The sequence below is a fragment of the Homalodisca vitripennis genome, chromosome 4 (assembly GCF_021130785.1).
Source record: "Homalodisca vitripennis isolate AUS2020 chromosome 4, UT_GWSS_2.1, whole genome shotgun sequence".
Taxonomy (NCBI): domain Eukaryota; kingdom Metazoa; phylum Arthropoda; class Insecta; order Hemiptera; family Cicadellidae; genus Homalodisca; species Homalodisca vitripennis.
In genome coordinates this window covers 26,114,242-26,141,128 of record NC_060210.1, presented here as the reverse complement: position 1 = coordinate 26,141,128, position 26,887 = coordinate 26,114,242, and the positions used below count along the sequence as shown (strand labels likewise).

Here is a 26,887-nt window from a genome sequence, read left to right as displayed (position 1 = left end):
GTTGACTCTGCCGTACCTTTAAATTTTGGAAACAACTTTGTTTCCTTAATGCCTTAACCAGAGGCCGAGACATACAAAATATGCATGAGACACGTGGAAGAACTAACTACCGAACCGGGAAACACAGAACGGTGGTTTATGAACGTCTGCCCTCGCAGGCGGATGTTCATTTCTCCAACAGACTGCCCAATTCACTTAAAGATACTCCAACGCCTAAGGCGATAAAAACTCGCCTAAAACTCGTCTTGGTATCTCAAGCATTTTATAATGCGGCTGAGTTTTTTACATTCGACTGGGAGACCGCTCGATCAGAAGACTGACTCCGCTGTACTAAGTGGGTTGCATTGGGAGGCGTAATTGTAAAATTGTGTGTTTGAGAGCGTATTGTATAAATGTCAGAAATTTTAAAACCCATGAAGTTTTCCATACATTGTAAATATTGTCGCTGCAAAAGAAACGTCTGTTTTGATTTGAATAATGCTCAATAGCAATAAATGTGTTCCTGAATCAAAAACTATAAACAGTCCAATTTGAAAGTTTACATATAAAAAGCATATAGTAAAAAAAATTACATTAATTGTCGGTGTATGCATAGGAATAAAATAAAAACATAAACATTTCGCCTGAAAAATTTAATAAACAAAATGGTAGCTTATATTTCTTCTTGTATTTAGTGCCGAATATCAATGTATTAATATTATAACTAAATGAAACGAATGGCAATAATACTATTTTAAAACACCTCAGATTTGTAAATTTAAACCCAGAATTTTTCACAGATGAACTGTTAAATTTCGGATTTGCGTTATTGTGATCTCTTAATAGAGACCTTTAATTTTATTTACTAATCGATCTAATCTTTCATTTAACATTTTCTTATTACTCGTTGAGTAAATAAGATATGTGTATCCATACTTTATAAAGCAGTCCTTATTATCTTTGTTATCGGCTAAAGTGCTTGTTTTTTTATAGTACTTCATTTGTACAATGATATGTGCAATTTATTAATTTACGCTAAGATTTTATATGTGAACCTTGTTATGATATTAATAAAATCTAAAATAAAGTAGGTTAACGTTAATAGTGACAATAACGTCATTCTCTATTTTATTGCATTTGAAATTATTTTCACAATGGTTCTTAAAACTTTCGAAATCGAGTCAGTTTAAAAACTGTACTAGGCTGGGCTTTTGAACGAGTACGTTAAAAATAAAATGCCAAAAGCAGTTTTAACATATCGTGTTATAATCAGAATTGAGATAAAATATAGTTGGTACCCATATTGGAAATGGTAGTAAGATTTGACATTCCAAGTTCATATATTTAATTTTACAAAAAAATAGGACTTTCCTATTGAATTTTTTTCTGAAAATTCAGTCGTTATTGAAATGCAATTGGTGGCACAATTTAAAATAATGTTCATATCTTAAAACAAGTTAGTAATGTAAAATATACACTTCAAAGAAAATATTATCTTGATTGCTGTTTTAATTGAATAAGCTTAATATTTGAAAACATGTTATAGTGATGTGTGAACGTTACAGGGAAGCTTTGAAAGTAACGTTTCCAGCAAGAAAATCCCATTACAGCGAAAACTTTTTAATCCCTGACTTTATTCCCTTTTAATCTTTATTTGATTTTAGCTGCTGCGTTGCTTTGATGAAAATGAATGCTATGGTTCGTTAAATTCCTCTCTAAAAGTGTTTCATTCACAAAACCCGTTTGAGTTTGATTTCTTTGTCCACTAAAGATCTAATCGGCTGTTGGTTCCTTTTGACCTTAATACCAATGCTGTATTGAGTTACAATAAACTTATTGTAGGCTATTGAAATAATGAGAGAAAATAAAATTGTGTGTATTTCTATGTGGGTTCCGCACGAATACGTGCTGATTTTTAGTGATAGAAAAGACAAGCCAATACAATGTATCTGAAATACACACGGCCAAAGTAGTTATAATAAGTTATATAACTTTAGATTGTTTTACATATATTACGCAATTTTAGCATATTCGCTGAAATAAGTATTCTATTAATATTTTCATGAACATTATCAACGTATTATTATATTGTAACTTAGCAATGTATTATTTTTATAGTTTATATCATATATTGCATTAGATGTCCACACTTAAATGTATCAGTCAACATCGTTAGTAAGAATTTTCAAAATAGTGTTTATAATAAAAAGAATCGCGATAAGTTACATTGTAAGGGTGGTTGGTGGAGTTGTACAAGTAGAGTTTGTGGCGAGCTTTACATAAACATGTTTGTGCAGGAGAACACGAACAGTGTACGTTTGCTATCGCGATAAGTTACATTGTAAGGCTGGTTGGTGGAGTTGTACAAGTAGAGTTTGTGGCGAGCTTTACAAAAACATGTTTGTGCAGGAGAACACGAACAGTGTACGTTTGCTATCGCGATAAGTTACATTGTAAGGGTGGTTGGTGGAGTTGTACAAGTAGAGTTTGTGGCGAGCTTTACATAAACGTGTCTGTGCAGGAGAACACGAACAGTGTACGTTTGCTGAACGCAGCTCTGGTGAACGGTTATTCCATAGTGACCTACCAGAGAACGCTGCGAGCTCACGACTCCCTGGACCTGCCCATATACACCAACACAAGTCAGGCCATTATTTGGGCAGTCGGCCCCCTCAACCAGAAACGGGAAGTCTCCTTTCACTCAGTTTGGTCAAAAAGTAAGTTGACACATGACACGTTATATAAGTAGTTCAAGTTCCTCTATGTGAAATTCTATCTAAGATTAACTTGTATTTCTTTTCTCAAATAATGTAGCACAGTGTGTATAGTTACTGTTTTAGTTTTCATTTTGCCATTTAAGGCAATGAGAATCTATACTATAGAGTTGATAACAGCGGTCATTTAGCGGGTAGTCGACCACTGAAAATATAACACCAGCATCTTAAAGTAGTAATAAATAAAATATCATAAAACACATTATCAATAATGTATAATATAACTTTGAATTATTGAGCACATTGCACACCTGTCTATTTAAAATTTCATCTAACACCTTAATAGCCTATACTTTATGCTCTACTATGCTAAAAATTAGCTCTAATATAAATTGCATGTGAATAAATATTTTTATAGAAATAGGATTAATTAAATCTATAGCACATCTTCAGTGTTGTGTGTTTGTGTGCGAGCGCGCGCGCGCGCGTGTGTGTGTGTGTGATCGAATAATATTACCCTTTCTAATTTTACTCACTGGCAATAACAAACCTTAAACAAAGGAAAAAATATTTTAAGGTACTATCCTAATGGACTTCGGGCGCACACCACTGTGGAACTGCCCCATCCCGGAGTCTGACGCGGCCCTCGGTGCGTCCAACGAGCCGCAAGAACAGGATGTCCATGTGTCACCCTCCGTCCCCAACCGTAGCACGGTATGTGCAGTGTCCGATACAGGTTCTATATTTCAATTTCTCATATCTTATTGTTTTTAATTATTCTCTCTCTCTCTCTCTCTCTCTCTCTCTCTCTCTCTCTCTCTCTCTCTCTCTCTCTCTCTCTCTCTCTCTCTCTCTCTCACGCACAGACAAAAACACACAGACCAGACACAAACACGCACACGCGCACATATATATATATATATATAATATATATATATATATATATATATATATATATATATATTATATACTTATATACTGTTATTCTATTTTCCAATCCCAGCTCCTTAAGATAGTGTTAATGTTTCCTTCAGTTTTAAAGAATCACCAACTCTTCACTTTGTCTTTCCACTGCGTTAAAACCTCTAATATTCTTCTTATTAGAAGTAGTTATTATTAGTAATTCATTGAGATATACTTGTCAGTAAGTAAAGTCAGGCAAAGTAAGTAGTCAGTAAAACTCTTAGTACCATCAATTCTCTGATTCCATGTTTTAAAAGCTGCCCTACACACAATTTATTTTGCCAACCGAATCGCAGATTATCTACACCCCTACCAAATCTGTTTTCATCATTCATTTTTATGACATAACAATCAGATCTATTACTGTTTTTATAAATATTAACAATTTTATGTGTGTAAACAAAGCTTTAAACTTTTTCCTTTTAAACCTGAAAAATGGTAATTGCATAGATTCTATGTTTCATTTAGTACTACAATTGAGTGTGTTGTGGTTTAAGAGAGAATAGCTCGAATTGCATCTATAGTCGGAAAAGTTAATATTAGTACACAAGAAATCTAAAATATGAATGGTGGAGGCACTCGAAGTTATACACATATTTAACTCAGAGACTCGAATTTAAACTCGCCTAAACAAAATCACGACGGTATTAGCGTTTTATCGAGACAACTTAAGATTCATGACAACGTGGTCTCGTCAGAAGTATATCACCAAACTATTACCCATATTCATTTGCCAAATAAAATATCAACCCAGGTGAGTAACTTTACTATTTACAACTTTACAAATCAGATGTCTCGTATGAAAGCGCTTATTTTTAATAGGAAAATGTAAATGTTATTTACGGACAAGCGCGAGAGGTGTTGCTCGGCAGCAGGAACGGCAGCTACAAAGTTCGCGAGTGAAAATTTAATACGCGTGCCAACTTATTAGGCTATGAATCTGCCAAGAATTTAGTTGCAAGATCACCGGATGTAACTTATATTGACCAGTAGCGAGTAACAGGGTTGCAAAGATATGTATTATATAAAATACAACTAAATAACGATCCATGGGAACACATTCTCATTCTGAATATTTTGTCACTTCGGATCTTATTGGTTTAGGTACGATGCGGGTTTCCTCACCTCCATGTCACTGTCACTGTTACTTTCTGGTAAGGCGATCCATGGGAACACATTCTCATTCTGAATATTTTGTCACTTCGGATCTTATTTCTTTAGGTACGATGCGGGTTTCCTCACCTCCATGTCACTGTAAATAGCTTCACATATAAAATACAACTAAGTAACGATCCATGGGAACACATTCTCATTCTGAATATTTTGTCACTTCGGATCTTATTGCTTTAGGTACGATGCGGGTTTCCTCACCTCCATGTCACTGTAAATAGCTTCACATATAAAATACAACTAAATAACGATCCATGGGAACACATTCTCATTCTGAATATTTTGTCACTTCGGATCTTATTGCTTTAGGTACGATGCGGGTTTCCTCACCTCCATGTCACTGTAAATAGCTTCACATATAAAATACAACTAAGTAACGATCCATGGGAACACATTCTCATTCTGAATATTTTGTCATTTCGGATCTTATTGGTTTAGGTACGATGCGGGTTTCCTCACCTCCATGTCACTGTAAATAGTTTCACATATAAAATACAACTAAATAACGATCCATGGGAACACATTCTCATTCTGAATATTTTGTCATTTCGGATCTTATTGGTTTAGGTACGATGCGGGTTTCCTCACCTCCATGTCACTGTAAATAGTTTCACATATAAAATACAACTAAATAACGATCCATGGGAACACATTCTCATTCTGAATATTTTGTCATTTCGGATCTTATTGGTTTAGGTACGATGCGGGTTTCCTCACCTCCATGTCACTGTAAATAGCTTCACATATAAAATACAACTAAATAACAATCTATGGGAACACATTCTCATTCTGAATATTTTGTCACATCGGATCTTATGGCTTTAGGTACGATACCTCCATGTCACTGTAAATAGTTTCACATATAAAATACAACTAAATGACGATCCATGGGAACACATTCTCATTCTGAATATTTTGTCACATCGGATCTTATGGCTTTAGGTACGATGCGGGTTTCCTCACCTCCATGTCACTGTAAATAGTTTCACATATAAAATACAACTAAATGACGATCCATGGGAACACATTCTCATTCTGAATATTTTGTCACTTCGGATCTTATTGCTTTAGGTACGATGCGGGTTTCCTCACCTCCATGTCACTGTAAATAGTTTCACATATAAAATACAACTAAATAACGATCCATGGGAACACATTCTCATTCTGAATATTTTGTCATTTCGGATCTTATTGGTTTAGGTACGATGCGGGTTTCCTCACCTCCATGTCACTGTAAATAGTTTCACATATAAAATACAACTAAATAACGATCCATGGGAACACATTCTCATTCTGAATATTTTGTCATTTCGGATCTTATTGGTTTAGGTACGATGCGGGTTTCCTCACCTCCATGTCACTGTAAATAGTTTCACATATAAAATACAACTAAATAACGATCCATGGGAACACATTCTCATTCTGAATATTTTGTCATTTCGGATATTATTGGTTTAGGTACGATGCGGGTTTCCTCACCTCCATGTCACTGTAAATAGTTTCACATACAAAATTTTGTTATACATTATTGAAATATCTTTGTTACATTTACCTATAATCATAACAGCCCTAACTGTGTTAAGAAATTATTTACGAAGGGCTTTGGGCAGAGCCTTTATTAATCATTAACAAATGATAATATTTATTCAAATAAACATATACGTATAATACAAGAAATATAAAAGCCAATATTTACATTGAATAAGCCCATCAGTAAATTTACCACCTGTTTAAATAATGTATTGAAACATTTTTTACTTTGAGATGAATGTATACATAACTTTTTCGTATATAAGAGTTTTTGTATTCCTTAGAGGCAGTATTAAATAACATCTTTTATATTATCTTACATCCTAAAGTTATATCCTGTTGTGTTAAAATGATAGGTATAATATAACATAGGTTGTAGCAGGAGGAAATCAGACATATAATATGGAATCAGTAAAACGTGTAAGGAAACCGAACAACGGGATTTTCAGATACATTTTGCTGCGTAACAAGTGTAACACTGCGTATCGATTTGTGCGCTTAATTACAATATTTCGACAGTCACACACAAAGACATAAAATAACGAATCTTTAAAACGTATAAAGAAACTGAAGAACGGTAAGTTTTTATATATTCCGCTGTATGACGTGTGTAACACTGCGTATCGATTTGTGCACTCAGTTACATTCCGACAATCATAAATACAAAGAAACCGAAACAACGGAATTTTAGATACATTTTGCTGCGTAACAAGTGTAACACTGCGTATCGATTTGTGCGCTTAATTACAATATTTCGACAGTCACACACAAAGACATAAAATAAAGAATCTTTAAAACGTATAAAGAAACTGAAGAACGGTAAATTTTGATATATTCCGCTGTATGACGTGTGTAACACCTCGTATCGATTTGTGCACTCAATTACATTCCGACAATCATAAATACAAAGAAACCGAACAACGGGAATTTTTGATATATTTTGCTGCGTAACAAGTGTAACACTGCGTATCGATTTGTGCGCTTAATTACAATATTTCGACAGTAACACACAAAGACATAAAATAAAGAATCTTTAAAACGTATAAAGAAACTGAAGAACGGTAAGTTTTGATATATTCCGCTGTATGACGTGTGTAACACTGCGTATCGATTTGTGCACTCAGTTACATTCCGACAATCATAAATACAAAGAAACCGAAACAACGGGAATTTTAGATACATTTTGCTGCGTAACAAGTGTAACACTGCGTATCGATTTGTGCGCTCAATTACAATATTTCGACAGTAACACACAAAGACATAAAATAAAGAATCTTTAAAACGTATAAAGAAACTGAAGAACGGTAAGTTTTTATATATTCCGCTGTATGACGTGTGTAACACCTCGTATCGATTTGTGCTCTCAATTACATCCCGACAATCATACATACAAAGAAACCGAAGAACGGGAATTTTAGATATATTTTGCTGCTGTATGACGTGTGTAACACTGCGTATCGATTTGTGCGCTTAATTACAATATTTCGACAGTAACACACAAAGACATAAAATAAAGAATCTTTAAAACGTATAAAGAAACTGAAGAACGGTAAATTTTGATATATTCCGCTGTATGACGTGTGTAACACCTCGTATCGATTTGTGCTCTCAATTACATCCCGACAATCATACATACAAAGAAACCGAAGAACGGGAAGTTTTGATATATTCCGTCCGCTGTATGACGTGTGTAACACTGCGTATCGATTTGTGCACTCAGTTACATTCCGACAATCATAAATACAAAGAAACCGAACAACGGAATTTTAGATACATTTTACTGTGTAACACTGTATCGATTTGTGCGCTCAATTACAATATCTCGACAGTCGCACACAAAGACATAAAATAACGAATCTTTAATTGATATTTTCCGCTGCATAACTAGTGTAACACTGTGATTCGATGTTTGCGCCCAATTACATCCCAACAATCATACATACATACAAAGAAACCGAAGTACTGGATGTTTTGATATTTTCCGCTGTATACTAGTGTAACACTGCGTATCGATTTGTGTGCTCAGTTACATTCCACCAACATTCATACATACAAAGATAGAAAATTACGAATCTGTAATACGTCTAAGGAAGCCATAGAACGGGGGGAAGTATTGATATTTTCTGCTGAAAAACGAGTATGACACTGCGTATCGATCTGTGTGCTCAGTTACATCAACAGACAACAGTCATATATACAAATACAGAAAAACGTATAAATATTGAGTCAAACGGTTTTGTTTCATCGTGACTCGATGATACTATAGGTGTTCTTTTAATCAATATCGTCTAATCATAAATGTTTTTTATTACACCAGCAACGCTTTACATTTTTTACTTTACACTGTCAATGTTGTATAATATAATATAATATATATATATATATATATATATATATATATATATATATATATATATATATATATATATATATATATATATAATATAGTCAGTATTCGTTAGTAATATTATAAGTATTGAAAATTGGATACATTTTGAAATCCAATAGCCAAAAAGTAAAAGATACAACAAAAATTCTAAATTAATTTTGTTGTTGAAGAAACGGCGAGAAATGTTGAAAAATATAAAATGCATTTCGTATGAGCATAAAAACACAGCAAAACACATTTCGGATACGCCTCAGGTTAGTCCATTATCGGGCTTAAGATTATAGCTTATGGAGTAAGACATGGTTGCTCCATATAAGTTTGCAGGTGTGTTGTAGTTTAGATTATTCGATTATAGTCACGATATAAATTCTAGGTCTTCGCTCCTGTTGGTCATATCAAATGGTGATCTGGTCAAGTCTTCGGCATCAATCAGATTAATCTTCCCAACAAAGGTATCAAATGAGGGTTATCGATAACTGATTTTACCTTGGAGCTCCCCTTGGCCATAAATCCCGTTTAGCAAATTATCATGTTCACTGCTTGCTTCCAAGAGATTCGCCCTCTCTGGTCACATTATATACAGGCCGCTATACTAAATGTCATTAGGATTGCTTGAATATATATATATATATATATATATATATATATATATATATTATTTGTAGTAAATTACTTTACAATTAAAACAAAGTGTTTTTAAAACATGCGTTGTCGCTGAGAACTTCTACGTGCCAAATTTGGAGAAATAGGGACTAGAATATTAGAGTGTTTACAGGTAAAGAATAGAATGACAGACAGAATACAAACTGAAATGTTATGAAATTGTAATTTTTTACTACTAGCCGAGTGATAAGTTTCACGACTTTAATTAAACTAAATTAAATTTACTTAAACCTGTGGATTATTTACACAAATACATAGTAATTTTGATAAAAGCGTGTTTTTCTCAACATAAAATTAATGTAAACGTGGCTATCACTCTCTGACCATGTATACAATAAATACAGAATATCATTTGTCTGTATTTAATTCACACATGTGTGTTAAATAAAAATGTGTATGTGAATTAATACACAAAACAAATTATTGTAGGATATTCAGTTCAAAACACTATAGAAAGTGATAGTTTTGAAAAGTTTCAGATCTTGAGAAATTTATGCCTTTATTTGGTGAGTATACAATTGATTGTATTTCATTTTAGGATGAATTGTCATTTAATACAGATCTTTTTCAATTTGTACTTAATTCCATAGTACATAGCAAGTTAATCTCACTAATTAATTTATTGTCAACTATGCAAGTTTGAAGATTTTAAAATCTTAAGTTCTTTAGAGTCGAAGTGAAAGTCTTTATTGCAACAAAAAAGTTTGCAACTCATACAGTTGAAGTCAAATTGCCACAAGGCATTACAAAGCAAATAATATTAAATACTACTTATATCTTTAATTTACATCTGTACTCAGAGTTAAAATAGAATTTTAAATATTAAAATCCATTCTTCACAGAAAATTAAAACTAACAATTAACAAATGGTAACACAGAAAAAGCGAAGTACAACAATTAAAGTTAGTCATTATTTCAAGAACAAAACTAATTAACACTTAAAGATCCATTTAAGTTAATGCACAATGATGACAAAACGTATAATGAAAATTAAAAATCCATTATAATATACCAAAAATGCAAAATAGTTAAACATTAATATCACAGATGAGGTAAAGTCATCAATTAAAGCTAATGCCAATGTTTGATAAATATAAAAACTCATTTACACTGTAAAAAGAATTTCTCAGTAGCCAAGTGTACAATTTAGTTTCAAAAATTTTAAATCTAAATCACAAGCATTTCTAGAAACTTTTTGAACATACTTAATTAACCCTACGTAAGATAAGATTTTAGTGTCTTGCTAAGCCTAACATGAGGTAAATCAAGTCAATTTCTGTATCTGATGTTGTAGTTGTGAATTTCATTCCTAAACAAGGAAGAATCAATCCTCAGCTTAACTCTAACTAAACAATAAACTATGTACAAAAAACTGTGGCTATTTGTTCACTATAAACAATATCTTTAAAATAAAAATATTTAATATACACATTAACATTGCATTTGACATACATCTTTGTAACAAGGGGCTTTGACTTGTTTGTTTAGAAATAACATCAGCTGTAAAAATGCAGGGGCAGCTAATCGTGTAAATTTGTAATTGACCTTGACCCCGTTACCTATGACCTTTGCCGAGGAGAGTACAGGTGAAGGGACGATTATGTATTACAAAACTACTCGCAGCGTCAACACCGTGGACATGTCATAATCTCTCTGGAACTGCAGTAAATGATACAAATTATTACAATTGGAAAGAGTAATGTAATTGGTATATTTTTTATAAATACAAGTTCTGAATTCAAAGAAAAACTGTGATTTCATATACCTACTTATAAGACACTTCCAGGACTGTGGAAATGGTCTGGTAAGCAAGCAGGTATAGTGTCGGAATTTGGGAATGAGTTCGGGCAATGTTAGTAAAAAATACAAATTTCCATATTTTTAATTGGCTAATGTTATTATCTAACTATATCTGAGTACATTGATACAAAATACATGACATTTCATGCTCATATTCAGATGAAAATCTAATTTTCTGACTTTTAATAGTAGGGGTGGAATTTTTCTTTTCATGACAATTTTATATATTACTGTACAGCACAGTACGCCCATGTCAAATTCTTACTTAACCTAGTAAATAAGTTAGCTAAACTGCAGTCCTACCTTAGTCAGAAAATGTGTCCATGGAAAAACCTAAAACCAGAATAAATCATTCAATAATATGATTTGGACGTGAAATCCAAAACATAATTTGCTGTAATATGTTATAATGAGTAGTTTGTAGGAAAGGCAAAAGTGGTGAAAAATTATTTGGCAGTTACGGTGCATGCTGCACGTATGTAATAGTACTTATTTACACATGTGTGACAGAAACTGTTTAATACAAAGTTGCTGAATTGTAAAAAGTAAGGGCTCTGTAGCGTAATAAGAACAAGCACACCCAGTAATTAAGAGATACATAATGTTTATTGGAAATTTTATATATATAGTTCCTACGCTCTCAGGTAATCTAAGAAATCCCTAACACTTTCACATGTTATTTTATAATATTCACTTTTTACACAGGATCATATTCGTTTTCATGAACTAAATTACGTGTAGCCTTAGATGAATAATAGACCAGTTCCATATTGCTTGACGTCACTCGCTGTCCTCAACACACGGCACACGGGACTCAGATGAACAATAGACCGGTTCCATATCGCTTGACGTCACTCGCTGTCCTCAACACACGGCACACGGGACTCAGATGAACAATAGACCGGTTCCATATCGCTTGACGTCACTCGCTGTCCTCAACACACGGAGACTCTAATCGCTACGACCGCCCTTGAACGACGAATTCATAACTCAAGTTGACTGTGAATGCCTTTAACAAAATATCATGAACGAGTATTTCACATTTCAGTTTATTTCACGTATTTCAATATTTCCATTTTTTAATGTAATCTTATGACTAATACTTATTTTTAAAATATTAAAAACTAGTGAAACAAGCATTAAATATATTTGTAAGGAATTTGTATAATAAAGATTACTTTATTTATGACCCCCTTATAAAAACATAAAAAAATGTTTAAATTTCTTTCTTTTTCTTAAGAAATAGGTTATAGAGATATAATATATAAGAGATATACTCGTACATAAATATAAAAAAAGATTGCAGCAGTAGAAGAAAATAAATAGAGATAACAAAACTTAAACATACTTTAGTCTGTAATGACAAAGATTAAAATAGTACAAATTCCAAATAGAGTTTCTTAATTCGAGGTTCGATATAAAGTCAGAAATATTGACACAATTAGTCCCGTGAGCGTTAAAATGTTGAAGCTTTAGTAAAAATATAAAACACCCTTTTCGAAGCTTAATAGGGAAGCATGTTCATGCAAGAAAATGAACAATTATAAGAAACAGACTCTGACAGTGACAAGAAGTAGTAATTCGAACATAGAAAACAATATAAACTAATCTTAGTTATGGCAAAAGATTATTTAACCATGTGATTGATTGTGCTTCTAACTATCCTGATTCATTAATAATTAAATATAGGCAAATGAGTGAAATCAATAATATAATTAAGGTCTGGAACCAAAACTAATATAAACAAAGTGATACGTATTAAGTGGGAAATGCAAACAGTATTACAATACAGAAAAAAGTGTTATGAGGGTGAATAGAAATAATTATTTGTAATATACATAGATTCTCTCGCCAAATCTACTTTCGCTATATTTTGGCATGAATTTGTATGTAAAAAAATATAAAAAATAAATAAAACATGTATAACTATTACCATACACTCTTTCCATACGACTCCCAATTATGATAGCTTATTGTTTTTTAATTTATGTTTTAAAGGTTTTTATAAAATTACTCATCAAACTCCAGGTGGTAATTGCATAAAAATCCATTGATGAGAAAGGATTGAAAAAGTGTATCGACCTCCACATCACATAGTAACGATATAATGTAAAGTGGTAGAGTACATCGGTTCCTACGAACCTTCCTACCATAGCTCTGTTGTACATAGAAAACTCTGTTTGCTTGCCAGCTTTTGGGTTGTATCTATAAAACCGAATTGTGCACCTGATGACAGAACAAGAACACCTTTTTATCTACTTTACATTCGTCGGCAGCTGATACCAGACAAAACTCAACGTGTAGCACAGAGTACGTCTCGGTCGTCGTCTGGCTGTCAACAGTTGGTACCCTGGCAAGTAGCAATTCTTGGTTTAAACTTTGATATTGACGACGTGTTAGAAAAAATAAATACTAATTAGTACTGCCACGGTTCTATTTGTAGCAACAATAATAATATGAAAATAACTATGAATGATAATTCCCCATTTTTACACAATTAAAACTAAATGAAATGGTTAGAAAGTATACGCGGGAGCAGTAATGGAGCTGCAGTACGAGAACAGTCATATCGACAAATGGAATGTAGGTCTTTTTCATTCAAGAGAATTGTTTGTTTTCCTTCCACCTGCAGATTCCACACAGTACCGCTCAGGAGATTTTCGTTACCATGTTGTTGAAATCGATTTTACTAAACAATGATTTTGTGATTTTCATCCAATTATATTCATAAAAAAATATGCTTAGTAAAGTTGTTTGGTAACAATTGCTTTATTTGTTCAAAGTTTGTTTTTGGTGGGCGATTTGAAAAGATCGTTAACGATACAAATTCCAGACACATGCTCTCAGGATTCTCAGGTATATGCTTGAGTGTTCTTGAAATAAAACATGTAAGTTAACCGAGACAAGTAGTCGAGATCTTAATTAGATATTTTGAGTATCCTTTATCGTATGCCAACAGGATTTTCACAACTGAAGAAGATAACAGATTCCAATCCTCAAAAGGAATGTTCTATTTTTGTAACATTGACGATAGTAATTTTAATATGACATACTAGAGTGTGTCTGTTGTTATATTGTACTCTTGGGGTATGAAATTCCTCAAATTAAATGGCTTGTTCTATACGATAGTTAGCCGAGAGCCAGCATAGTCCACCGCCGCCCGCCCCAGCCGTCAGGCAGAGTGTTGCGTGGGAGATCCCTCCCTCCAGTATAATGGTAAATGTAATGAATTGTTCTATATGACAGGTAGCTGAGAGCCAGCATAGTCCACCGCCGCCCGCCCCAGCCGTCAGACAGAGTGTTGCGTGGGAGATCCCTCCCTCCAGTGTAACGGTAAATGTAATGAATTGTTCTATACGACAGGTAGCTGAGAGCCAGCATAGTCCACCGCCGCCCGCCCCAGCCGTCAGACAGAGTGTTGCGTGGGAGATCTCTCCCTCCAGTGTAACGGTAAATGTAATGAATTGTTCTATACGACAGGTAGCTGAGAGCCAGCATAGTCCACCGCCGCCCGCCCCAGCCGTCAGACAGAGTGTTGCGTGGGAGATCCCTCCCTCCAGTGTAACGGTAAATGTAATGAATTGTTCTATACGACAGGTAGCCGAGAGCCAGCACAGTGAACAGTCCACCGCCACCCGCCCCAGCCGACCGCCACCCGCCCCAGCCGTCAGGCAGAGTGTTGCGTGGGAGATCCCTCCCTCCAGTGTAACGGTAAATGTAATGAATTGTTCTATATGACAGGTAGCCAAGAGCCAGCACAGTCCACCGCCACCCGCCCCAGCCGTCAGACAGAGTGTTGCGTGGGAGATCTCTCCCTCCAGTGTAACGGTAAATGTAATGAATTGTTCTATACGACAGGTAGCTGAGAGCCAGCATAGTCCACCGCCGCCCGCCCCAGCCGTCAGACAGAGTGTTGCGTGGGAGATCCCTCCCTCCAGTGTAACGGTAAATGTAATGAATTGTTCTATACGACAGGTAGCCGAGAGCCAGCACAGTGAACAGTCCACCGCCACCCGCCCCAGCCGACCGCCACCCGCCCCAGCCGTCAGGCAGAGTGTTGCGTGGGAGATCCCTCCCTCCAGTGTAACGGTAAATGTAATGAATTGTTCTATATGACAGGTAGCCAAGAGCCAGCACAGTCCACCGCCACCCGCCCCAGCCGTCAGGCAGAGTGTTGCGTGGGAGATCTCTCCCTCCAGTGTAACGGTAAATGTAATGAATTGTTCTATACGACAGGTAGCTGAGAGCCAGCATAGTCCACCGCCGCCCGCCCCAGCCGTCAGACAGAGTGTTGCGTGGGAGATCCCTCCCTCCAGTGTAACGGTAAATGTAATGAATTGTTCTATACGACAGGTAGCCGAGAGCCAGCACAGTGAACAGTCCACCGCCACCCGCCCCAGCCGACCGCCACCCGCCCCAGCCGTCAGGCAGAGTGTTGCGTGGGAGATCCCTCCCTCCAGTGTAACGGTAAATGTAATGAATTGTTCTATATGACAGGTAGCCAAGAGCCAGCACAGTCCACCGCCACCCGCCCCAGCCGTCAGGCAGAGTGTTGCGTGGGAGATCTCTCCCTCCAGTGTAACGGTAAATGTAATGAATTGTTCTATACGACAGGTAGCCGAGAGCCAGCACAGTCCACCGCCTCCCGCCCCAGCCGTTAGGCAGAGTGATGCGTGGGAGATCCCTCCCATCCAGTGTAACGAGCCCGACGACGGGGTATTCTACGCCCAGATGGGGCCCACAGGTGGCAAGCGAGGCTACCCATCTATTACCAGTAAGACATGTGTTCAGAGAACATTCACATATGTCAAACAAAGCAGTTTAGTCTAAATATGAAGTAGAAATTAATAAATAATAATAGTTGAAATTAATATAGATAGTATATTTATGGGCTCATTTAAAAAAATATAGAACATTAATTATAAATTTCAAAAGTTCCTATTTAAAGATAAATTAAAAAATACTTACCAATACATGTATTGTAACAAAAAGTTACATATATTGTTTGTATATGTAACTTTTAATATACGTGGTACAATATACAAGGTGTTTACGAACTCTCCGAAAATATTTTAGAGGTTTGTTCTTCGTATCAAGAAAAAAATATATAAATGAGTGTTCAACATGAGCCAGAAATTCTAAGTTTACCATCTGAATGTATGTGTAAATTTCAGATACCAGTAAAGATTAAAAAAAAAACATTATTGCTGTATAAAAATGTTGTACAATAATTTTTCTTTATATCTGAAATTGATAAAAGACATAATCTAATAGTATTACGTCTTGTTTCAAGATGGAGGGTTAAATGATTTAAAACTCAAGAGAGTAAAAACTAATAAAATTATAATACCTTTTAAAGAATAATAAGAGTTTATTAATCTTATTGCACGCATTTTGACACTGAAACATGAAAATTAGTTGGAAAATAGTGCAGATGAAAAATGTTTACCGTTTACTGTTACGGTGTTATTAAACCGTGACTTACAGCACTTAAAAGCTTGTATCTATATTATTTACAGGCCAATTTTTATGATCTAGTTGTTAAAACTTTTTTAATTAGATTTAGCAATTTCTGTCATTCCTTACAAATATTATAATTTTATTAGTTTTAATGGTGTTAAGCTTTAAACTTCAACCATGTACCATATTAAAACTTAAAATAATAATATAGTATAACTCTGTAAATTTTGACTGCAATAACAATAAATCAGCAAAATTGTTTTGTTTGGTCTTTACTGGTCTATGAAATAAAAACTAAAAACCACACTACGTGCAGACAAGTCATAAACTACACAAAACAGAGATATAGGAAACACCCAGTATTAAACATAAAATGAGCACATTCTCTTTTTAGGACGGATTTCAAATATTTACTCACTCAAGGCATACAATTTATAGCATAGAATCCAGACTGCGATAACTTATTAAAATTAATTTATTTTAAATGCAATTACAACTCATTAACAACGTAGAAATTTTTATATGATAAAGGAAATAGTAAATTCCCTTATCTTGTTATTCAGAGTCAAAGATACTTTCTGGTTGGAATAATACATGGAATATGATCTATATAGAACGTTCATCTCTAAAATCAAAGTGGAGAGAAAAGAGTAACCGACATGTTTGTGCTAGAGATTCTTGTTATTCAGACAGAGTCAGAGATAACGCTGGCTTGAATAATACATGGAATATGATCTTTATATAATATTGATCTCAGAGATCAATGTGGTGAGAAAAGAGTACCCGAAATGTTTGTGCTGGAGACTCTTGTTATTCAGACAGAGTCAGAGATAACACTGGCTTGATAATACATGGAATATGATCTATATAGAATGTTGATCTCTGAGATCAATGTTGTAAGAACAGTAACATACACGTTTTTGGTAGAGACTTTTCTTATACTTTCTCGTTCCTGCCACGTCGGTCTTGTTATTCAGACAGAGTCAGAGATAACGCTGGCTTGAATAATACATGGAATGTGATCCATATAGAATGTTGTTCTCTGAGATCAATGTTGAGAGAAGAGTAACATACACGTTTTTGGTAGAGACTTTTCTTATACTTTCTAGTTCCTGCCACGTAGGTCTTGTTATTCAGACAGAGTCATAGATAACGCTGGCTTGAATAATACATGGAATGTGATCCATATAGAATGTTGTTCTCTGAGATCAATGTTGTGAGAAGAGTAACATACACGTTTTTGGTAGAGACTTTTCTGATTCTCTTATCAGATTGTTATTTACTTATCACGTGTACTGAGGTATCTAATACTGAGTTATCTTTTACAGAGAATGTGGACTGAGGTATCTCATACTGTTATTCTACATGGCCTGATGTACCCCGAGATCAATGTTCTAAACAAAAACGTACAAACTTGAGGTGAAGGCTTTTGTGAATCACTCTGATTCCTTCAATGTATTTGTTATTGTTCACAGAGCACGTGGGTTGGGGTATCTCATACTACATCAACGGCCTTCTGATACCTGAGATCAATGTAGTGAGAGGCAAGACCTACACATTTGTGGTGGAGGGGGGGTTGGACCCGACCGTGCCTGCCAAGTATCATCCTTTCTACATAACAGACGATCCAGTGGGTGGTTTCGCTAACAAGAGTCCAGAGGAGCAGAAGGTTAGTTCCATCAGAGTAGGACAAACAGTGAAATAAAGTATACTTTGTGATTGTTTGTGATGTGTCTGATAAAGAGAGCCTTCCTATCAAAAGGCCTCGTAATATAAAAAGTATTGATTTGTGAGTTCTCAATGCAGTGATACAATTTAGAATAGCCAATACAAGCTCCTTCTTCAACAAACTTTATGTTGTTCAAATAATTGTCCTAACGCTCTAAAAGGAAAATTGCCCTTCTTTTAATAAAGAAATACGCTGTTGTAACATAGTTTTTTTACTATGGACTCAATTTCACATGCTATGACGATGTAGTTGGACAGTTCCAATACATTGTTAGCACAGCATTCGAAGCTTGCCGGCTTGCTTGACGTACATAGACACTGTCGTTCCTGAAACTCTTTAATAAACACTGGGATTCTTTTCTCCTTCAAAAAAAAAAAAAAAAACAGAGGCAATATTCTGTTTAAATTTTCTGTCATTGGCTTCATAAGAATGTCTTTTTATAAGGGAATATTTTATACATTCTGACATAGTTACGTTATAAGTTGCACTTAGCCTTATAAAGCCAAAATACGTGGGATTATTAATTTCTCAGGGACTCTTGTTTACCTTGTTTTTAATACTTTTGTAATGCTTGCTTCTTAACTGTTATATATTATGAGTTTATAATTTCTGGGGGCTTTTAAAATTGATCTATTGTGGCTTAGCGAAAAAAATCTTATTAGTTATTGTACTGGATTATTCTTGTTATTTAGATATATAATAAGAAAATTTATGGAATGGATCTCCGTAAATTTTATCATCATTATATTGAGATTTTAAAAGCATATTTAAAAGTATATGTAGCAATAAGGAATATAAGGTTTTTAGGTCTGTAAAATGTAAAAATACAGAGGCATTCTCTGTATCTGAACGTCCTTTTTCTGGAAAAGCTTGAGAAATGTTTAGAAAAGAACATAAGATCATAGAGAAATAAAAACTTATTAAATATTTTATAGGAACTTTGACTACATAGAATTGAGATGTTGGATTAAATCAGTGTAACTTTACTACTTGCGATTATGTTACTGTTAAGCAACAGCTTTATAATGTATTGTCTGGTCGAAACATCATACAGTAGTTCACTTTGTTTATTACATTCATAGTTAGTTCATTAAGATTTTTCTTCTCATTATAACATCAATGTATTAACCTGTCGTTACAACAATATTGAACAATCTTAACGTATCTTAGCGGAATTATTATTATTGACGTATATAAACATAAAATAAACATGATTAAAACAAACCATATACTTAAGGGATGATTAAAGAATCTACAGCAGCTTCCAAATTTATGATGGTCATGATAGAAAATGACGATAAAATTTAACTCAAACCTTAAAAACCACCAAAATCCACTGATGTGACTCCTGCGAATACCAACTCTACAGGTTAAAAAGTAATTGGAAAACTACCCACAAAGATTAGATACTACCCATGATTAAAGAATTATCTACTTTAAGGCCATTTCTTGATAAGATTATAATTAGCAAAACTAATAAAAATACTGGATCATTGACTGGAATGCGCAAACTTAGGATGTTCTTAAAACAGGAATAGAACAAATTCACTTCAATAAATATACTATAATTAACATTTTAAAACAACCACGACGTTAAAAAATAATTCCTTTTGAGAACAAAATTCAAGCTTCTTAGTTTTAAATAAAATGAGAACTCTAGTTTTGCGGATTGAAGATTAAGAATTTTACGGATACGTTCTGAGGTCTAATACTAGTTGCAAAATACTCCTTTTCACCTGTTTCATCTTACCATGATGCCGATGTGTTTTTATACATCACGTCAGAAAACCCATCAATGGAGATAATTCACTTTCTTGTGTATTTTATAACACAACAAAAACGTCATAATCAAAACAACTAAAACAAAAAGAATATTAGCAAAGTACTAAAACTAATTGTTCTATTTGGGATGTAATACAGTTTTTCCAATATGACATTGTCCATGGTAAAGTGACTGTAGCTAGGGACGTAGTTATCCTGCTGCCAATTAACCGAATATAACTAACACTGTTGTGTTGGAAGCTGGTTTAATTTGTAAAAGGGCTGGCTGCTTTCCAATTTTACCCGCACAACACTTAATCAATTTTACAATTTTAATGAAATTAGCATTTAATGCTTTAATAACCGGGAAATTGTTACATTTTAGGAATCTAAGCACGTAGACTTAAAAATACGTGTGCGAAACCAGCGTTGTAAATGTATTATAGTACAGAGTAAATTGCGTGTTAAAATATATATTGCAGTACTTAAAACATAAGTTAAGTATTTTTAACAAATATTATTTATTCTAATATATATTTTTTCATCAAAATGAGATATATGTATAACTTTTAAAATATTTACCTGTGGTGGAAAGTTATGAAAACTGTATCAATGAAAATATCAATAATTAATTTACTCGAACGTTGAACCACAGTCAGACAAAATTAACAATGTTAAGTGTAATTACTAATGATCTATATTACTTGAACATGGTAAAATGTTATTGCAATTTCTTCTTTAAGGGGAGTTGAACGGTCCATAAGGCCCAATGTTAAAATAAGGTAACTTTATGTTCCTTTTTCTCAGAACTCATAACAGTTAGGAAGTTGAAATTTTTACACAAGGTGTAGGATATAATATTGTATTTATACCTCTAAAACCTTTGTAAAATAATTGATACAACTAAAGAAAAAAAATTTTTATATTTGTGTTATTTTTTATTTTTATATTTTAAGATAAAATATTTTTCTAAATATTTATTTATTGATGAAATTTGATAAAACTAGAGCTACATACTTCTAAAAGGCTACTTTATAACCAGTAAAAATTTAATGTGTGTAGCATTTATAGTTTCTGAGAAAAAGGTACATGTATATTAAAAACCGGTAATTTTCAAAAACAGCGGAAAACAAAAAATCAAAATAATTATAAGTTTATATTACCTTTAGAAGCCTCCAGGACAGTAGCTACCATCCATTTCCTCTTCCTCACCTAATAACTGTCTCCTTTTCTTTATTCTTGCTTCCTTAGTCATTGACTCTGCTTTCAGATCTGCCTTCCTCATCCTGACTTCATCGAGGCTCTTCAATGTGCTTACGGTGTATTTGCCACAGTCTTTTATTCCTAACTCCTTTAAAACTTTGATCCTTCCAATGTTACCTTCATTGAATGTTAGAACAGCATCATGAACACCTAATACAAGAGTCTCTCTTCCAACAAACACATTTTTTGGGATTCGGTTCCACACTACATTGTTGAAAAATTCGTTCATGTTCTGGGTTTTACCGTGAAGACATTTTTTTTACTAGATCTAATCTTGACAAATCTCTGTATATAGGTTTTATTGCTGTCAATACAGCTTGAGGTAGAGAATGTTTGTGATTGTACGTAATTTCTTCTTCATTTACTTCTGCTAACCTGTATTTGCACCAGGTATTAGGAGGCGGAGGGCAAAGTTGATGCGAAATTTGTTATGTAGTCTTATATTTGAAAAATCATAGAAGCTCAACGGAAAGCCATTTTTATGTAGGGATTGCAGTAAATTGTTCAGAAAGAATCAAATAATAAAATAAAAAATAAAAGCGAAAAAACATTTTTTTACCGATTTTTGCGTTCAACTCCCCTTAATGAAATCATGTTATATATAATTTGCGATTACAAGAATATAATTGTATTAACAGAAAGGAACGGTTTTTCAGTGTTTACTAATACAGTAAGAAAATTAAAATTATGTTATACTTATGTTGCTTGTCTAGGTTTTCTTACTCATACCACATAAACATATTGACCTCTCAATTAAATTCTTGAAATATACACATTGTGAAGTACATTATGCGCTGCCATTTTGACTGGATCGTCGTATTCTGATGCGTCAGGCGACGCGACGTTTCACCTCTACCTTTGTACCTAAAACAACCCGCCATTTCTGATTGGATAAACCTTTTGAGATACGGTTTGCGGCAATCAACTCTACTAAGTGAGCTCTTTCAAATGAGGTATCACTCGACCCATGCTTTCATTTAAGATTTCCATGTTTTCCTCTGTGGGCCATGCCCCCATTGTTGGCATATGCATATTATGGTAATAGCAAGGAAAAATAGTTTACATAGGCATATGACAGTGTGCAAAGTTTATAGATGTTATTTGCTATGGTTTGTAAAATACTAAGCCGTACCCGGACTTTTCAAACACCTTGTATATTAAAAATGAAAACGCATTCGTAACCTCCTAAGGAAAGTTTGCATTGTCAATCATGGACAAAATGGATGGCGATTATACCGATAAGCAGTAGGAACGTTCCATGTTAACCTCTGCTACAAATCAGCCATTACAAAACATTATCAACAGCCAATAAGTTTTATTGAATAGGTTAACTAAGCTATATTTTTTGTGAGTTTCAAACCAATAAATTGTAGTAATGGGATGATATAGACTGTGTTTTACTTTCCGTAGAAAGTTCGTATCTTTGCTGGGGTGGAGGAGTCACGGGGAGGAGAACTGGTACCCACAGGCTCTGGGCGACTCTGCAACTGGACACCAGACCCTGAGCAGCCTCCTGCGGACGAATTCGTCTCCTTCGGCGCCTACCAGCGTACCCTGACCCTCATCTGTGACCACGGAGAGCCTGGTGTCATACAGTGGACCCCTGACGAGGATACTCCGGACACTGTTTACTATCAGGTTTGTACCATATATACTGTACTAATATTATCTTGTTATTTTACATTTCACTAGTACATGGATCTACAATGTAATTATTCTCTTCACGCTGAATGTTCTGTTTAATATTCTATCAAAACAAAATACAAATATAATGACAATTAAAATAACTACGTAATACATAAAATGACATATTGAACTGCCTGAAAAAAAAATTATAATTGTGAGGCAACAACCATTTTTAGGTTATTTGAGCAAGGTTAATTGATAAGGAAAAAGTTATCTAGTCTAAACCGGTGGGATTTAAGCTTATAACATTCGTCTGTTCTATGAATAGGATTGGCCCCCAGAAGTATTTAAATTCTACATGTGCATTTACTTTCAAACAGTTTCTTTGTAGCTGAATATAGTCTATTGTGCAATTCCAGAGCAATAACCTCAAAACTCTTCAAATTTTTTGAGTTGCTATGTTTAGAGTAGCTTTGGATGCTAATACACAAAGTCATGTAAATTGTTCTTAAAATAAACAAGACATTGTAACACAAACATATTAGCATTTAGAGTAAGCAGATTTAACTAAACAAAGAAAGTTTTACCCCTTTTAGGCTCTAATTTCAGCTACACATAACACACGTAAAGCTCTTTCTTGCATAATATGTAACTAATGAGCTGAGAAATGGTTGCCTCAAGGCATAATAGCATAGCACAAGTGACTATAAATATGTCCATATAATACAGCGACAAGTGCATTATGTGATATTTAACAGTAATCATAAGAACTTCCTCACACAATTTTTTGTGTAACATAATAAAACCTTTTAGAAAAATGCATGGTTAATAATAATTATGGTACTAATAGTAAAGTGAACACACGGTTACTTGTGTATTATGTTCTAGTGTTTCGTCCATCGGTATCTGGGATGGAAGATCAACGTGTTGGACCAGTGTGATCTCCCCGTTACCGCCGGGAGCTCGCAGGTAGAAAGCAGGATCAAGTACGAGCCTGAAGTCGAGGAGTTGGAGTCCCGCCCGAGTACGTTAGTCTCTGCCAGAGTCAAACCGGATGGGCCCAACCACCTACCTCTGGTGTCAGATGTGGGGCTCAAGTATCAAAATCAGTTGTCTGAGTACAAGAAAACCTTTGCTCAAATTCCTCATATTACCTTAAAAGAGGCTCAAAGCCACAGCACCGAACCTCCTACAGTGATCGCTGCTAACCACAAATACCCCCCGGAGGTGTCGGTCTCCGACACCACGGAGGACGGAAGAGAAATGATACCGGTAAGTGAGGATACCAGTCAGGACATCTCTACTGAGAAGTCAAAGCCGATGCTATCTGAACACAAAGACACACACAATCGTAACGCGAGTGAGACGAAACATCAAAGTCTAGGAGTCCCTTATAGTCGCAACCCTTACTCCAGACCTCATCTGAGGCGGCCAGTCATGTCCACGATGACCATCATCCGGCCACAACACAGAAGACCCGCTCCTCACCACCACATGGTCGTAGTCTCCAAGCCGATGATGCACAGACCCCTCACTCTCATGGCGGCCCCGTCTCAGTACCGGCCCGTGTTCGTCAAGAAACCGATATACCGCGTACCCGGTGCCGTGCACCGGCCGATGGTCGTGATGCCACCTCATTCACACCCCCTTGAAACGATGATGGTCCCACCTAGAGGCCCTGCTAACCCCCAGCAAGTGTCTCAGAGCGTTTCTGTATCGTATTCGACCTCGAAAGGTAAAGAGAAACTTCAGGTGCCGATTCAAATCAAAACCGAACCAACTGAAATGAAAAAATACATTCTCCCTCAACAACAGAAACCTCAAAAACTGGAATATCAGCATGCCACTTATAAATCTCCTTATGCTGTGAATACTGGTGGTTTTAATCCGGGGTCTTTAGTCATAGAAGGTGGTTTTAAACCCATTATACAAAACGCACAGGAAGCACAGGATAGAATATCGGAGGTAGAAGAGTCGGATGACACCGAAGGTACAGTAGATCTGACGGTAGACGACGATATGCTACCTGATGTTGGTACCGGGCTAAAGGCAACCGAATACTTCGAACCGATGTTCATTCCATCGCCTCCCGATAGTTTACAGAAACGCGTTAAGAAACCTACCGGCTTAGAATATGATACTCTGCAAAAGAAGAAACCGTACATCAGTCGTAAACCGGTGAGACAAAATATGGTCGTGATCAGGAGAAGACCGGTGAGCCCCTCGTTCAGGTCCCAACAAGAAGACGTAGCAGACGAGACTCCGATGGCTGCGGAAAGGATGGACACATACTACCTACCCCCTTCAGGTCCGGTGTACGGAGTTTCGGCCCAAGCGGTTTCCGCCGCCAACACCGCTACCTTGCTCACGTATGACGGAAAAACCGTGTCCGTGAACAGCGTGGTACCTGCGCCAGCGTCGACAGAGGACGGGTACACCAAGCGCCGGTCCTCTGTGGCCGAGCTGTTGAGGAGCACTCCTCAGTTCGGACCATTCATGGGAGATATACCACCTCCTGTTCCTGACAAAGTACGCACAGAGAACATTCCCCAGCTATCACAAGCACTGGCAACCAGGCTAGGACCCGAGCCGGCCAAGCGATTGGAACGAGATAGGATCGTATCCGCGGCCTCCGATCTTAAAGAATATCTTTACACTACAGACAAACACATGAAAAATAAAACCGACAACTACGACGAGGAGGTAGTAATTGTTTTAGATAAACGAGGCACTAACGACTCTGCTCTTACAGAGGTGAGAGATAAAGCTCCTTTAAAAAACAGAAACAAGAGGTCTGTACACAGCGTTCCCGGGCATGAAGAAGACCACGATGATCATTTAAGTCACGATCACGACCATCAGACGATGACAGGTAAGAACAGAGCAGTTATGACATCAGTGACTTCTCCAATAGTAATCATTTTGGTAAGCGTGTATACATTACGATTCTGGCAGTTATGAGTGGATATTTCACGACGTGGTACGTAAGTGCAGATTGGAAGACCTAATTATTGTGGTCTAAAATATCAATAGGGAACTCATGTGATAAGTTGACTCATTACTAGAAACAACTGTACAAAGTGTAGTTTTCTGTATGGACTTAACATAAACAACTGTTTTGATTTTTACTGTACATATATATTGATAATTTGTTTTGTAAGAATGGAATAAACTATTGCTTTTGTTACATGACTTTCATTTGCCTTCAAGTATAATGCAAACTAAATTTGACATTTTTACCCTAAATTATGACTATAAATCATCTCTTTATACTGTAAAATATTATATTCAATCAGTTCTGCACTGCCAGAGACATCAAACGAAATGGAAAAGTTATCTGGTCTTTATATGGTCCTTTAGTTCTCGAATTTTATATTTATTTTATCATATTCATTTAATAGTAACGTTTATAATGGTGTTTTTTTTTTAATTTAAAAAGTCAAATATGGAAATGAATGTTGTTGTTTTTATTAAATATGTGTACCAATTTCAATTGATAATATGCCAATGGCATATATACGTATATGGCACTTAATTTAAATTATATATATATATATATATATATATATATATATCGGAGACAATAGCTCCTAAACATTCCGTTATAAGGGTGATTGCAATAAGTAGATCTAATTGGGACAAAAAAGAACATAAAGTAGAGGTAAATAATAATGGCGACAGTTCGTAATTTTTCTTTGTCCCTGACAGGAGCTTAAAGAAATATAATCTTCTCATGTAAAGGAAAAATATTTCCTGAAAGAGAGGATTTAGATTTACGAAAAAGGACCAAAGAGAATTATCCAAACACCAAATGGTATTTACGTTGTTTGTTATTTGCTA

At 35.2% G+C, this 26,887-nt stretch overlaps 1 protein-coding gene across 1 annotated transcript in view; it reads left to right on the top strand.

The window, feature by feature from the left end:
- The window catches only part of LOC124359066 (protein Skeletor, isoforms D/E-like), a 133,797-nt gene extending 107,563 nt beyond the window's left edge, over window positions 1–26,234 (top strand). Inside the window, exons 9-14 of the mRNA XM_046811473.1 lie at window positions 2,501–2,696; window positions 3,271–3,407; window positions 15,823–15,982; window positions 18,144–18,337; window positions 22,832–23,059; window positions 23,936–26,234. Of these exons, the coding sequence (XP_046667429.1) occupies window positions 2,501–2,696; window positions 3,271–3,407; window positions 15,823–15,982; window positions 18,144–18,337; window positions 22,832–23,059; window positions 23,936–26,008 (2,988 nt within the window). The 3' untranslated portion in view covers window positions 26,009–26,234. The remainder of the gene's footprint in view (window positions 1–2,500; window positions 2,697–3,270; window positions 3,408–15,822; window positions 15,983–18,143; window positions 18,338–22,831; window positions 23,060–23,935) is intronic.
- Window positions 26,235–26,887: the final 653 nt, after the last annotated feature.